Source organism: Strix aluco, chromosome 5 (assembly GCF_031877795.1).
Source record: "Strix aluco isolate bStrAlu1 chromosome 5, bStrAlu1.hap1, whole genome shotgun sequence".
Lineage (NCBI taxonomy): Eukaryota > Metazoa > Chordata > Aves > Strigiformes > Strigidae > Strix > Strix aluco.
Genome location: NC_133935.1, coordinates 87077458 through 87092491, shown reverse-complemented (window position 1 = coordinate 87092491; position 15034 = coordinate 87077458). Strand labels below are relative to the sequence as shown.

General features: G+C 49.7%; 1 protein-coding gene across 1 annotated transcript in view; it reads right to left on the bottom strand.

Moving 5' to 3' along the window:
- Nucleotides 1-1248, bottom strand: part of LRGUK (leucine rich repeats and guanylate kinase domain containing) — a 53075-nt gene extending 51827 nt beyond the window's left edge. Inside the window, exon 1 of the mRNA XM_074825506.1 lies at nucleotides 973-1248. Within this exon, the coding sequence (XP_074681607.1) occupies nucleotides 973-1182 (210 nt within the window). The 5' untranslated portion in view covers nucleotides 1183-1248. The remainder of the gene's footprint in view (nucleotides 1-972) is intronic.
- Between the last annotated feature and the right edge of the window lie 13786 nt (nucleotides 1249-15034).

The following is a 15034-nucleotide window of genomic DNA, read 5'->3' as shown; positions in this document are numbered from 1 at the left end:
AGTGCTCAGTCCCTCTACTAATGCACTAAACATTAGGAAAAATGACAAATACAGCCCTCAAAACAGATAAATAGAAACATATCACACACTAGCTCTATACATTTAAAAAAGGTTCAACAGCTTTTGTTGGGATTTTTTTTTACCTTTTCGTTTCAATGCACAGCTCTAAACAGGACCTGTTTCCAGAGATGTTGAGCTCATATTCATTATGGATATCTCAGCAAATCAGCACTAACATAACCCCAGTGCTGCACCCCAATATGCACATTATTGGAGGCCCTTTAAATTTGTTCAGCATGAGCAGCTAGCCCTACTCTTCAGAGAACAATCTTTGCCAAAGAGGGTACTTGACAGATGGCACTAATGAACCACTGCGTAGGTTTAATGAGAAAATAAGCCAATGGCTTGTGAAATTCCTAAGAGCTTGGAGAAGGCACACAATTCCCAATCTAGGGACCAAGATAAATAATGTTTCAAATGGTAAGCATCTAAATTATAGCACCTACATGTTATAGCAATGGAGACTACAGATGCATTTCCACTAGGTAAAAATATGAAGTGGTAATGCTGTGACAGCGGACACTTTAGAGCCCAGCAGAGCAGGCAGAACAAATTCACTTGGGTCCAGGGGCGTATTGAGTCTCAGGGCTGGGCATATAAACAGGAAACGAGTTTAATTTGGCAATCCATACACCAGTTAATGCTTAGTCTTTATATAGCAAGGAGAAAGGGAAAATCCAAAACTATCCTGGACACCACAGGGATGGAGGGACCCTAAAAAAAGGCAGAAATAAGGGATGAGAGGAAACAGACCAAACCAGCCCTTCCCCTCTTTGGAGAAATGAGAAATCACTACTGGTGCCCTCATCGACTCCCCGTTATTTTCCCCACAATTACACTGATGAGGGGAGAAAGGGCTCTTCCCTCAGGAGCACACCCCTCCCCAAATAGCTGGGGGGCACTGAGCTGAACCTCTGTGCGCTGTGACTCCTCTTCCTCTTTGTCACCGGCCTCCTGCTCGTCCTCTTGGTGAGACAGGCTGAGCTGTGGCTGCCGCAGGCTGGGCCTGTCCTGGGGCAGCTCCCCGGGGATCCCCTGGGAGCGGTGCTGCGGAGGTCCATGAGAAGGGGGAAGCAGCTCATCGAGGCCGCCCTCTCTCCGCTTCTCCTCACCCCGCTCCATGAGCTGTAATAAGAAGCGAGGAGGCGGAGGGAGCTGCGCTACCGGTGCTTCGCACTTGACCGTCACCCGGTCACCTCCCAGAACAGGCCGCCGCCATCTTGTTTGCCCTCCTGTTGCTGTGGAGACGGGAGAAGCAACACCCCCCCTTTACGGGGAAAGGGGATTCGCGCCATCCCGCCAGCCAGCCAATAGGAAATCGGCGGTGGAGCGCTGCAGGATGGGAGTTGTAGTTCTCCACGCCGGGCTCTCCCGCCGGGGCCGCCAGGCCGCAGAGCATGTCGGGAGTTGTAGTCCGCCTCGCAGGCCCGTGGGCGGTGCCATCCGGCTCGCAGAGATGCTTCTGCGGCTGAAGGCAGCACACCCTCCCTCACACAGCCCCTTTCCTTTTCTCATCCCCCCCCCCTACTTTTCCACAACAAGGGGGAAGAGTGTGTTCGCCTCCATTTGTGTGTACCAGATCAGGATGCAAACTCAATACTGTCAGAAAAACCATCTTTGTGGCACCGTTATCCAGCCACAAAGCCCCAGGGCAATGTGCAAGATGGCAGCTTTCCTCAGCGGCACCATACCAAGAATAAAGGCTACGCAGAGAGTTTGCAGTCCTGACTCCCAGTCAGCTGTTTTAGTCAGGCCAGTCTAGATTATCCTATTTTTTGTCTGCAAGGATGGGTGACATCGATCATTTATACTGGGAGTCTCAGCCATCTGCTGGGGTGAGGGTCTGGGGCTGTTTGAAATGGTGAAGTAATGAGTTTCCTTAAGAAAAAAAATACAGTTTCAAAACTGGTGGAAAAATCTATATAATTTTGCTGAAAACATTTGGGAAATAATAAGGGATCAGGCTGTCACATCAAAGGAAAGTAAAATGACAGCTTTTGAAATATCCTTGCTTCTTGTCCTGCTTTTTTTACCATCACAAAAGCCTGACTGCTTCCATGGTTGGACTTGTTGGGTGTGTGGATCCATCCTGGCACGCAGTGCGCCCATGGGTGATGGCTGCTGGAGAGGGTGCTGCTGCTGTGAACTCTCTGGGATGATGGTTTTGTTTAGCCCTGCAAAGCACTGCTTCACTGTGTTAAAATGACTGATCTGTTAGCATTCCTGTTTGAGGAACTAGAAAGCTCATCATACCGTGTTTCAGGGGAAGAAATAAAAATCCCCAATCGTGGGCAACAATAAGTTTTGAGCCACAAAATACGTCTTACAGATACCAATCCACTCAATAAAAATCTTATGTAAAGATACTAAAGATACTGGAGTTTTGTGTGAGCATGTTTAGTGATTTGTTGAGTTGTGGACAGTAACCTCTTGTCTCCAGTCGTGCCCTGTGGCAGGGAGTTCCACAAGTTCATTACTGCAGAGGAAAAAAAAAGAAGAAATTTATTTGTTTTCTCTCATTTTAGGCCTCTCCCATTCCCAGTACATCATCCACTTTTCTTCTTATATTGCAGAACAGGACAAAATGAGAAAGTAAAGCCAGAAAATAGAGGAGGGGAGGAAGAAAAGATGTGCCAGGACGTCTCCAAATACAGGTCCCTGTGAGATAAAGATGGTGAGAACACTGCTCCACATGGTAAAACAATTTAATTTTGGGGACGGGGATTCCTGGTTATTGCAGTGGGTCTCCAACATGGGTCACGACAGCCAGGTGAGCCTTGAGAGTCTGATAATTCTGGGTTTCAACATCACATAATTGCCTTCTCTGTCTTTGTAAAATGACACCCGTCTTTGACTGCAATGGCTATTGCTTAAAAAAAATAAAAGAGGAAGATCTAAAAACTCCTTATGGACATTATCCACTGACTTTTATCTCTGTGCTTCAGGGAAACATTATGATAACTGCAATAAAGCTAGCCCAAATTACCTTCCTTCATTATCTCGCTGGCCATAAATGTTAAAACCCTTAATGGGATTTACTCCTTTTCCACTAAGCACCCTGTGCCTCCTCCCACAGCCCTCTGGGCACAGAGGCTGCCCTGCCAAGGCTCTGCTCTGGATGGTGCATGTCTAGGACTGTGTTCAGGTAAGGGCGGCAAAGGCAAGGGCTGGAGAGCTCAGGAAGGGATGGAAAATCCTGAATGGGAAGGAGGGATCCTATCTGGGAATATGTTTTAGGAGGCTTTTGGATTTGTGACCTAGGAGAACAATTTCTGAATCACCAGAGCTGGAAAGCCAGGCAGGAGCTGCTCGAGGACAGAGGGCTGCTGTAGCTGTTTCAAGCTTTCATAATATCTAGGATATGCTCCTTCTCAAAACTGTTTTATAGTCTGCAGCTGCAGATATCACCTTCTGCAAACAGGGAAAGTAACTTTTTGATGTGAGCCCTGCACTCCCCAACTGCAAGATTATCAGCACCTGCTTCCCTCCTGTGCTGGGACTCCCTGTGAGCACAGGAGGTGACTGTCAGCCCCCCACGTGCCCTCCTGGCAGCCCAAAGCCATAACGCACGATGGGTGAAACCACTGCTGCCTGTCCCCACCACACACCTGCAGCGTTGACTCACACATTGGGCTGCAAATGGCCCAGGAGGGCTGAACCCCACCTGACCAGTCAGTCTTTCACCAAGTTGGGTGGGAGTTTTAATCGGCTCGAGGGTAGGGAGGCTCTGCAGAGAGATCTGGACAGGCTGGAGCGATGGGCTGAGGCCAACTGGAGGAGTTTCACAAAGGCCAAATGCCGGGTTCTGCCCTTGGGCCACAACAACCCCCAGCAGCGCTACAGGCTTGGGGAGGAGTGGCTGGAGAGCTGCCAGTCAGAGAGGGACCTGGGGGGGGTGATTGCCAGCCGGCTGAACAGGAGCCAGCAGTGTGCCCAGGTGGCCAAGAAGGCCAATGGCATCCTGGCTTGTATCAGCAATAGCTTGGGCAGCAGGGACAGGGAAGGGATCTTACCCCTGTGCTTGGCACTGGTGAGGCTGCCCCTCGATGAGTGGGTTCAGTTTTGGGCCCCTCACTCCAAAAAGGCCATTGAATGACTCGAGCGTGTCCAGAGAAGGGCAACGGAGCTGGTGCAGGGTCTGGAGCACAGGTGTGATGGGGAGCGGCTGAGGGAACTGGGGGGGTTTAGTGTGGAGAAGAGGAGGCTGAGGGGAGACCTCCTGGCCCTCTGCAACTCCCTGAAAGGAGGGTGCAGAGAGGGGGGATGAGTCTCTTGAGCCAAGGAACCAGCGGCAGGCCAAGAGGGAATGGCCTCAAGCTGCGCCAGGGCAGGGTCAGACTGGCTCTTAGGAAGGATTTCTTTGCAGAAGGGGTTGTTGGGCGTTGGAATGGGCTGCCCAGGGCAGGGGGGGAGTCCCCATCCCTGGAGGGGTTGAAGAGTCGGGTTGACCCAGCGCTGAGGGATCTGGTGGAGTTGGGAACTGTCAGGGTGAGGTTCATGGTTGGGCTGGGGGAGCTTCAAGGGCTTTTCCAACCGAGATGATTCTGTGATTCTCTCTTCTGCAGCACCGGCTGCTTCACCGAGCCTCCTTGAAACAGCTTCCACTGTGTCAAACATGGCTGCAATGAAACGGGACAGTCCTGCTGACTCTTTCAACTGCCGTGGGGGTTTTCTTACTGTGCCTCCCATGTTTTAAAACAGAGGGCAATTGGGTCACCCCCATGGGAGGTGGGACACTTTTCACCCAACTTTGTTGCAGAAAAATCTATCTTTAGACGGGGCTTGTTCAAAGGACTTAAAGGGCTTCGAGCTAGCTGCAATCTGGGCAAGCTTTGTGCTATGGAAAAGCTATGAAGTTTTAGAGAGGAAACAAAACCTGCAGAAACCTTTTATTCTGGATGACAAGTTTGGCTGAGTCTGACATCTTACAACCACACAAGGAGCACCCTTCCCACCGAGCCAGGTTGCTACTGCAGCCAGAAACACCTACAGCAGCAGAGCCCTGCCAGCACCTGGTACTGCTCATGGGGCTTTCCTGTCACTCACCCAGCGGCTCTTGGAGATTTGGGGCAGAAGGGGGTGACTTGGAGCCTCACAATCGCTCTGGAGACTCTGTCATCTGTGGTGGGTGATAGTGACAGCCACCCAGCAAAGTGCAGATACTGCCTGGCAGAACCCTCCCTGGTTTGTGGGGTGCAGGGGGTGTGCAGTAGGACAGAGAATACCCTGCAGCTCCTGCAAAGCACAGTAGTAATATTTAGCTGTGGTGGGGCTTAAATCCCTTTGCATACATGTACATAGACACGGGGTTTTTTTTGGTCCAGTGCTCTGCCTTTGCAACCTGGCAGCCAGCCAAATACCTCCCTATTCCCCAGGCTCCACACGGGCAGGTTAGCATCAAATGAGTGGCGAGCAGATGGGTGGCGTGAAGGCAGCTGAGATGCTCGGATTAGCATACAGTAGTTTTTACAGGAAGATACTTACCCGAGCTCCAAGCTCTCCGAGAAGCAAAGGCCACACGTAATCAAATTAATAGCTAGCTGGGCAGCTTGTCCGCGTAAGATGGGGCTGGAGATTTCATGGGAACAGATGATAGAAAAAGGGCACATCCAAATACAGTTTACATGGACTGCCATCGAGCTTGGAGCAGAGCCAGCAGGGCTAATGAGTTCTCAGCGTGGAAGTGTCCCAGAGTTTATTTCCTACCATCTGGAAAATGCCCGCTCTTCCACTGGGATTTGTGATGATTCAGACAGGAGAAGGGATTATTAAAAATCTCAGAAACACACTTGTCCTCCCTCCCTGTCTCCCCCCACCCCATCTGTTTGGCTTGGCAGTGCAGGGACCAGCTGCCTGCTCATGTGCTCCGAGATGAAACGGCTCCTTTAAGACCCCTCTCCACGAGGGATGGCAACTGGAGTGAAATCAGCCTTATGTATTTTGGGCTGGAGACAGATTGTTCTTGAATGGGGCCATTAAAAAAAGCGGCAGTCTTGGGGAAACAAAATGCCCAGGTGGTAATGGTAATTTTGGTGGACACAGAAAATAGTTGGGGTGGTGGGAAATGTCACCCCAGAACTCCTCCTTCCAGTGCCACATCCCTGGTCCAGCACAGCACATCCAGCCAGGGGATTACCGAGGAGATGTCCTCCTTCCCTAGCGTAAAGGATGAAAATTAAGCTTTTTGCTACAGAAATCACATAGTGCAAATTGCACACTGAAAGCTAAGCAAGGGCATCCCAAAGGGCTGACACCCATCTTCCTCGGGGAGCCATGTTGGTTTTTATGCCTTGTCAACGATCTGTTCACTTCCCTCCTCCTTGTCTTCATCCGTCTGTGTCCCCAGTGGCTGCCATCACTTTTTAGCTCCAGCTTCTCCATGGTCCTGGCTGGTGTTTTGCTGATTAAGGATACCAGTTAAACTCGGACACCAGAGTGAAAAGAGTAGGTGTATTTTACTGGGGATAACTAAATGGTGTAACAGAGTAATACAGAAAACATGCAGTAAGAAAAGGCAGAATAGTGCACTTAAATAGGAAAATACAGGGTAATGCATCAAATCATTACTACATGAGAGAGAGAACAGTGATTAAGGAAGATCCATCCCCACTTGCACCCGTTCCCATCACCCAGCCCCGCAGGCGCTGGGCAGCCCCGGTTACAGCGAGGATTTGTTGAGCCTTTCCCGGGGAGTGGGAGGTCCCACGCGGTGTGTCCACCCGTAGCTGAGGCAGCCAGAGTCGCTGTGAGCGGGTCCGGCCTTAATATACCAAAAATCAGCCACCCAGAATAGCTGGCACCTTTGTTTTGAGCGGAAAATATCTGGTTTCATTTTCCTGTTGGATTCCACCCAAAGCCTGGCCAGAGCTCAGGGGGAGAACGAAGGGGGTTTCTAACAAGGCCAAATACTTGGGTTCTCAGCCTTGAACAAGGCTGAGCAAGGAGAGTTGGATACATTCTCTTAGAATTTCATCCTCACTACTGATTAAATTCTAAGCTGCATCTTTCACTGGTGAGCATACATGCTTCGTTAATGATCACATGCTAAGTTAGCAGCTTCAGCTCGGGGCCTGTTGTGCAGGCCTCAATACTTCAACACTTTAGCACTTCTTACAGCAGCATGGCTGGTTTGTTATAACCCAGCACAATACCTACTAGCACAATGGTTATCAGTTATAAACTATACAGGATTCATCTATAGGTCAACCCTGGCTTGGGCCTGTTGTCCAAGCCTTAGCACTTCAGGTGGATACAATTTCCTGGCAGGGTTTGCTGTTCCCACTCCCAAAATGTTACCCTGCTCCCCTGTTTTGCTTCATTCCTGTGCTCCTCTGACCACTCCTGGAAAGCAGGGCTGGCCAGGAACGTCGGAGAAGCCATTCACTGGCAGCTGCGCTCTCCCCTCATGGAGAAAGGCCAAATCTGAGGGACGCTGCACAACACTGTGGGGTTTGGTTTTGCGCCGGTGCCTTTGAAATTGTCAGGTGAACGGCGTGGGGGGTTTAGCAGTAATTATGTATGTGTAAATAATCTTCAAACACCACCCACGATCTGCTCTTTATTAACATTGCAGCAGGTGTTAGAGCCAACCAGAGCCCGTGCGCTGCACAGGCAGCCTTCACCACTGCGGGGCAAGCACATGCCAGACCACGCTCTTCATCTCATCGTGGCAACGAGGGGGTGGTGGTGGGTGCTGGAGCACATGGTGGTCTCAGCCTCCAGGGAAAGGGCTGTGCTTGTGTCTTCACGCAGCTTATCTACAAGCTGTCTGATTCTTTTGGTGCCTGCTCTGTTTTGGAGACCTTTGTACCAGCCTCCTGTGCTCCTCTGCATCTGTTTGCAACTGACTCACGGCATCACTCAATCAAAATTTGGGGAGGCAAATTTGCAGCATGGCTGCACAAGGAACCATTCTGATGGCAGGGATGGCTTGGGGGAAGAATGTGACAGAAAAGCCAGAACACTGTGATTTCATGGACGCCCAAAAGCCATCTCTGAACATGCAGGGTGGGAGGCTTCACATCACAACGTGGCAACTTCTGTCCTAGCAGCGGGAGCCCTTACTCACCCGAGTAGCCACTCTGGCCACAATGGGCCATTGTACTGACTGCCGTGTGGCCACTGGCTCTATGGAGGGGAGGGAGCATCTGCCCGTATTACTGCAGAAGATCTTTCAGGTCCCACATCTCCATATTTGACCAACCACCTCTAAAGCGTCCCCTCCAGTCACAGAATCACAGAATCGCAGAATCATCTCAGTTGGAAAAGCCCTTGAAGCTCCTCCAGTCCAACCATGAACCTCACACTGACCGTTCCCAACTCCACCAGATCCCTCAGCGCTGGGTCAACCCGACTCTTCAACCCCTCCAGGGATGGGGACTCCCCCCCTGCCCTGGGCAGCCCATTCCAACGCCCAACAACCCCTTCTGCAAAGAAATCCTTCCTAAGAGCCAGTCTGACCCTGCCCTGGCGCAGCTTGAGGCCATTCCCTCTTGGCCTGCCGCTGGTTCCTTGGCTCAAGAGACTCATCCCCCCTCTCTGCACCCTCCTTTCAGGGAGTTGCAGAGGGCCATGAGGTCTCCCCTCAGCCTCCTCTTCTCCACACTAAACCCCCCCAGTTCCCTCAGCCGCTCCCCATCACACCTGTGCTCCAGACCCTGCACCAGCTCCGTTGCCCTTCTCTGGACACGCTCGAGTCATTCAATGGCCTTTTTGGAGTGAGGGGCCCAAAACTGAACACAGTAATCCAGGTGCGGCCTCACCAGTGCCGAGAGTCCCGTGTTGTCATCTCTGTGCCCAGACCACTCTTACTCAACCTTCCCCTCCTCCATGTCCTCCACACAGCAGGGGTGACCCCTCCGTGGGAGTCGGTGGCTGTGTGCTCATGGATGTCTTGGTGTCCTCCCATCCAACCTCTCCGCATTTGGTAACACGGACTCTCTTGATCCACTACTGGGAGTGGGGAGGATGGCACAAGGGGTCATCTCTCGTTGCTCAGAGGTTTTTGGGGTAACTACTCGTGTAAGGAATCATTAAAAACACAGGAGCTGTTCAAAGAGTGTCCTTCTGTAACCAGCTGGGAAAGAGCTAATCATGCAGATGAGGGACTTCTACAGTTCCCCTAAACGCCTGGGCTTCTCATTGGAGTGATTAATGAGCAAAAGCATAGTACACAGACTCAGTTATTCACAGCCTCACCTGATACATTCCTGCTCTTCATGTCAGAAGGGGGATTTCTGGATGCACCAAGGAGAGAGAAATCTTCTAGGCCAACGCTGGATCAAGGAAAGGAGAATGGCTGTCTGGTAGCCAGCAGGGCAATTGAAAGAGCAACCCACATCACAGCCAGCCTGGCCCAGTGGAGATCAGTGGTTTGAAACAGATTCAGCCCCCAAAATGTGTCTCAAAGAGCTCTCACCGCACTCAGCTCCTCAAGCTGAAAGCTCAAAGAAAGGGGATGGAGTAGTTCAGGTAGGTGAGAAGTGACTCCAGCTGTGCTAATGAAAGAAAACTCATTAATCTGCTGTTCCCTCATTTCCAAAGGGGTTGATGTGGTACCGAAGGTGAGAGATGTTTCCCCAGACATTCAATCTCATGTCGCATTTTGAATGGTGCTTGGCTGTGGTGTGAAATGTTCCCCAAATTCTCCTGGCTCTGGAACAGCAAACACTGAACTGAGCATTAACAAAACCTCAAGAAAACCAGAACTGAAGCTCTAAATCAGCAGTTATTATCCTAATAAAACCTTCCCACTATTGACAGAGAGAGCATTTCATACTCAGAAGTGTTAACGGCAAACGCTGGCCTTAAATACATTGATTTACTATTCAATTATAAAAACAATCAGCTCTCAAATACATGCCACATGCAAAGCAGATTTATAGGCAGCCCTCGCACTCTGATAGCTCTTTGCGCTTGCAAAAGCCCCATGGAAATTCACTCGGTGATTCACCAAGAGGCACCGAGCAATAAAAAGGACCCAGGTGGATGTAGGGAGGAAGGGCAAACCTGAAATGCTGCCTTGGTGCTCCTGAGCGGGAAGAGAAGCAAAGTGTAAAACAGGCAGCTTGTGTGCTGCTCAAATCATGCCTAACCTGGCTTTGCAGGTCTTAGTTTTCATGGTGATGGGGCAGAGGCGTGAGTCTATTTGACACCTTCCCTTCAGCTGATTCCTACTGCTGCGTTACTGCTCTTCAGCCTGCTGGGAGCACAGCCAAGCTCCTTAAATCAGTTCCCTGCAGCCAGTGGCTTGGATTTACTCATTTCCCCTTGATCCTCATGTGTTTCTTGCTGCACCTCCCTGAGCTTTTCCACTCAGGAATACCCTCCCTGCCCCCCGTGTAAGTGAGAGTGTGTCACATCAGAGCTGGCTGCCTTGAATTTTGGACTAGATGACCTTCAAGGTCTTTTCCAACCTTGATGATTCTGAATTTGGAGAAGTCCCCATGTGGGGACAGCTGCCAGCAGCCTGCATGAGCAAAGGAATAGTCTTAAAAGTCTTGGATGAGGAGTCAGAAGGGCTTGGGGAGGCCTGGCTCTCTTTTCTCTCTCTTGTTAGCCCACGAGGGCAAGATGGCAGCAGACCCCCTCTACTAACGTCAGTCCCAACCAGGAGATGAGATCTTCCTTACTTCAGTCCAACAGCCTGTCTGCACCCAACCCGTCAAATCCCAGAAACTCTGCTCTCTTCTGGCCCCTTGCGATGCACCGCCAGCCAGGGGACAAACAAGACAACGTGGAGGATCAGAGATGCCTTGAAGAGTGTTTCTGAGCATGGGGGGGACAGACTCTGACAGCCAGTCCTGCTGGAGAAACACTGTAGATACCACGAGAGAGCTGGTGTCTGGTTATTACAGAGCTGATGGAGTTGGCGATACTCAGAATCACGAAGCCACTGCAGTGTCGTGTGCTGCTGCTTGTCATTGCAAGGTGTCTTTAACAGGGCCAGCAAACGGTACAGCTACCGAGGGAAGGAGAGACCTGTGGAGAGGTATTTCGTTCCTCTTGTATCTTCCCCTTGATGACCAGGAAAACTCCATCTGGATAATATAAATGTCACCAGTTCTCCATCAGTCTCTTGTGGATCCCCTGGATTTTAGTCCCTGTACTGCTCAGCTCAGGCCTGGCCTACTTGTGCTTGTCAGAGTCCAGCGATGGAGGGGGCACTTCGCCAGCGAGAGCAGTAGCTTTGCCTCAGCTGCGTGGCAGAGGCCTGAAAAATAACCGTGATATTCATTTAAGTCACCGCAGGCCTTTGGAAACGCTCAGCACCAGGGTCGGGATTCAGGCTGCTTTCTATTCCTCTTTTCTTTTCCCCAGACCCGCTTTCACCTCTCCAATTGTCAGAGCCACAATGATGGCTGGGTGCCACCGGATGAGCACACTGAGCTGTAGCAGCGGAGGGAGTGATTTGTCTGTGCCAAATATATTTCATGCTGCAACTCGGTAGAGGAAATTACAAACACTGAAGTCCAAGGCCCTAACAGTCCAATTTTCTCCACTGATTGCCACTGTGCCTAAGCCTAACAGAGTAAATAATGAACACCGATGCAATGAACTTCCCAATAAATCTCTCCTGATGAATTTCACACAGGTCATCCGAAAGCAAATTTAATGATTATATGCTGGCCGCAGCCACATAATTTTTTTTTTTCCTGGCTCAGTTGTTAGATCCAATCAGCAAAAGAAGGAACAGAAAATAAAATAAAATGCCTCATTTCTGAGCACGCTCCCTGTTTGATGCCAAAAGCTAAAACGTGAACTGCAGGGCACAGGCAGCTCCGGCTCGGATTGACAAGATGGCCTTTGCCCAGTAATGAGAGAGCAGGGCTAGTACACCAGGGACCATGGCCTGGAGAGCAACATTTGACTTCCTTGCATCTCAGCTTCCTTTTGAGTTTATCATCCATCACGCCTCTTTGGAGTGCAAACTCTTCAGGGCAGAGCATCCCCTGCGACGCGCATACACAGCGGTGGGCATCCAGCCTTGCCCGAGGCTCAAGTTGTGACTGTGATATAATTGATGTGGGTCACTGGGTATTTAAAGCACGGTAGGATGAATCCTTGGGTAATAAATTCCTGAAATGAGAGGAGCACAGTCAGCTTTGTGGCCAAGGTCTGCAGTGATGGACAGGGCTTGTGTGTCACAGTGTGTTCCACTATGGGAATTAATTCCCAGGACTAAGGATCAGTGTCCAAGTGGCCATTTGCGTGACTTCGCCATCTCTCAGCTCAGTAAAATGACTCTTTCCCCTCCAAAAAAAGCTCCCCACTTGTCTAAGAGCAATAGAATCAACATTACTGCAATGCTAATTTCCTCTTGGCAACTCTCCCCTGCTCCCTGTCTGAGTGCCCTCCCCTTTATTGCTATCTACCACATTCAAAGAGGAATTTGCAATTATGACTCATGCTAATAAAACAAAAATGCAGCCAATAAAAGGCAAAAAGAGTGTCTCAGTGGAACGACTTCTCAGCAAACCTTTCCAGCCAGCACTGTCTCTGAATGGCTGTGATTATCACGTGTGGCAGATTATGAGGTTGAGGGGATCCACACCATGGCGGGGGGATGGTGGTGGTTATCTATCTATCTATGCACGTGTGGGTACATAAATATATTTGTATGTGTATCTGTCAGACAGGTTTATATCAACCTTAATCAAGAGGATGTCGAGGGAGGAGGCACTCGGGAGAGGACGAGCTGGTGACTGATACGCGACTGTGAAAGGAACCAGAGGAATTTGCTTTACCTTCCACTTCTGCTATTGTGTCTGGCGCAGGCTTCAAAGTAGTGTGATAATTAAAACCCAGTAAAGATTATGAGGCTGTAAAGAGAAAATTGTGAAACCCTCATGAACTTTTACAGGCCCCATGAAAATATTTCGTTTTGCGGGCTGGAGAAGTATTTCCTTGTCTCTTTAAGCACCGAAGGGCCACATCCGTATAGCGATTACTCTCCAAGTGCTGGCAGAGCTGACAGCATTTCATGTTGCATTACAAAACAAAATCTCTAGCCCTTGTTCATAAACTTTTGTGTCCTGCAGGGTCATGTCAGGACTTCAAAACTGATGTAGGCAAGAACTGGTGCAGAGAACAGAACTGGAGAAGTTATCTGTTGTCTTATAAGAAGGTACCAGACTGATGATTGGGTCTGTCCTTCAGGGCAGAAGTGGGGTAAGTTGTGCTTGACATAGCTCAGATCTAAGATAAAGGGGGTTCCTGGGTCTTTGCACAGTTTGCAACACCCTCATGTGGTTTGTTCCCTTTGGGAAACCATCTTCCACTGTGTGTGTGTTATAAATGCTCCATCTGTGTGACCGGGTTGTGCAGGTTGGGATGGAGAAACAGTTACCAGACAACAACACGCAGAAGAAAGGAAAACTAAATGCTGGCCAGGTAGTGTCAGAAAGTTTCCCAAGGGCTGGTACTCTCAGGAGACTTGTGCTTCTGTGGAATCTGTAAGAACTGCTAAATTCAGGACAGCCAGAGCCTGCCAAATCTGCACAAGACCACGAGCACATATGAGCATCAGTAAGGAGCTGTGTGACTCGGAGCACACCCAAGAGGGTGGTGGCTGCTATATGAAGAGTACAGGATTACACAGAGGCCTGGGTGAGCCCATGTGCTCTCGAGGGACTGTCCAAACACCTACTTAGAAGCCGCTGGTGCGTCAGTACCACCTTCTTCTTCCAACCACCCTTGGGGGTGGCCTCCCAACTGTGGCTCCAGATGGGTGCTTACAGTGTGTGTGTGGACATTGTGAGAGGATAAGCCAGCGTGTTGTCTGAATAGTTATTTACTATTAAACATAACAGCTTGACTCTAACCGCAATAACAGCTTAATGAACAAAAAATGTTCCCTAAAGATCTCTCCCCCACCCACTTGATTCCCTATTACTGAGAGGATTTGCAACAAACACCAACACACAAGCCAGACCCCTTGCAAGGAGACTCTCTTTTTCCAGGCAGGCTTGGTGCCAAAATAGCCCCCTCATTGCTCATATTGTCCTGGTGCTTTGTAGCAAGTGGGTTGCTGCCACGCCATTATTGCTCTCTGGAAACACACATGCAGCGGGAAACTCACTGGGAGGTGGTTTAGCAAAGCTGAACTGCACTGTGCAGAGCCTGGGCCTGCTGATTATTTAATGCTCTCTCTTGGAAAGCAGCAGGGAAAGTGGGTGATCTAAAACCAACACATGCACACACAAAACTAGGTGCCTTGCCTAAACATGAGCTCTCTGGAGACTTCTGTGCTTCAAAATCATAATCTTCATTGTGTATGTTCTACTTCTGAAACACCTGTTGGCAAGAAAACACTCTAAAAAGCTATGTTTCTGGGAAAGATACTCAGTAGAGATTTGTTAAGGCTGGATCTTTCTGGCAGGATTTTCTTCTGATGCAGCAAGAAAGCTTTGTCTCGTTCCACGTGGTGGGTTATGAGGGGGGTGAATCTTTTGAATTCCCTGAGAGCCCGTGTGCCGGTGGAAGAGCCAGCAGAGCCGCAGGGTGGGCCGAGTCACCACGGTGACTCAGAGGAAAAATTGTGCTGGTGACTCTATTAACTGATCACTTTAGTGAGTGAATGGAGACAATTTGGCAACAATCAGCGGATAACTGTCCAGGGAATGAATAAAGGCACTTTGGAGATGAGACTATTTTCCTAGTAACCCATCAATGATCAACCAATTGCAATTCAATTAGTACAAAACTTACATACATGAATGTATGTAAGAAAGAGAGAGCAAAAAGAGGAAAGAGAAAAGAGACGAGGAGGGGATGGGAAAAGGGTAATCACCACCCTTGGATCCTGCATTGTCGCAGAGCAGCCAGCTCTGGTGGGTCGACAAAGACACACGTGGGGCGTTGCCTTTATATAGTCTTTCTTACGCATGTGCAATGGGTTGTTCCAGAAGGTTCTCATTTTCTCTGGCTTGTACCCACACAGTGAGGCAAGTTCTGTCTCTGGGCAACAACAGGA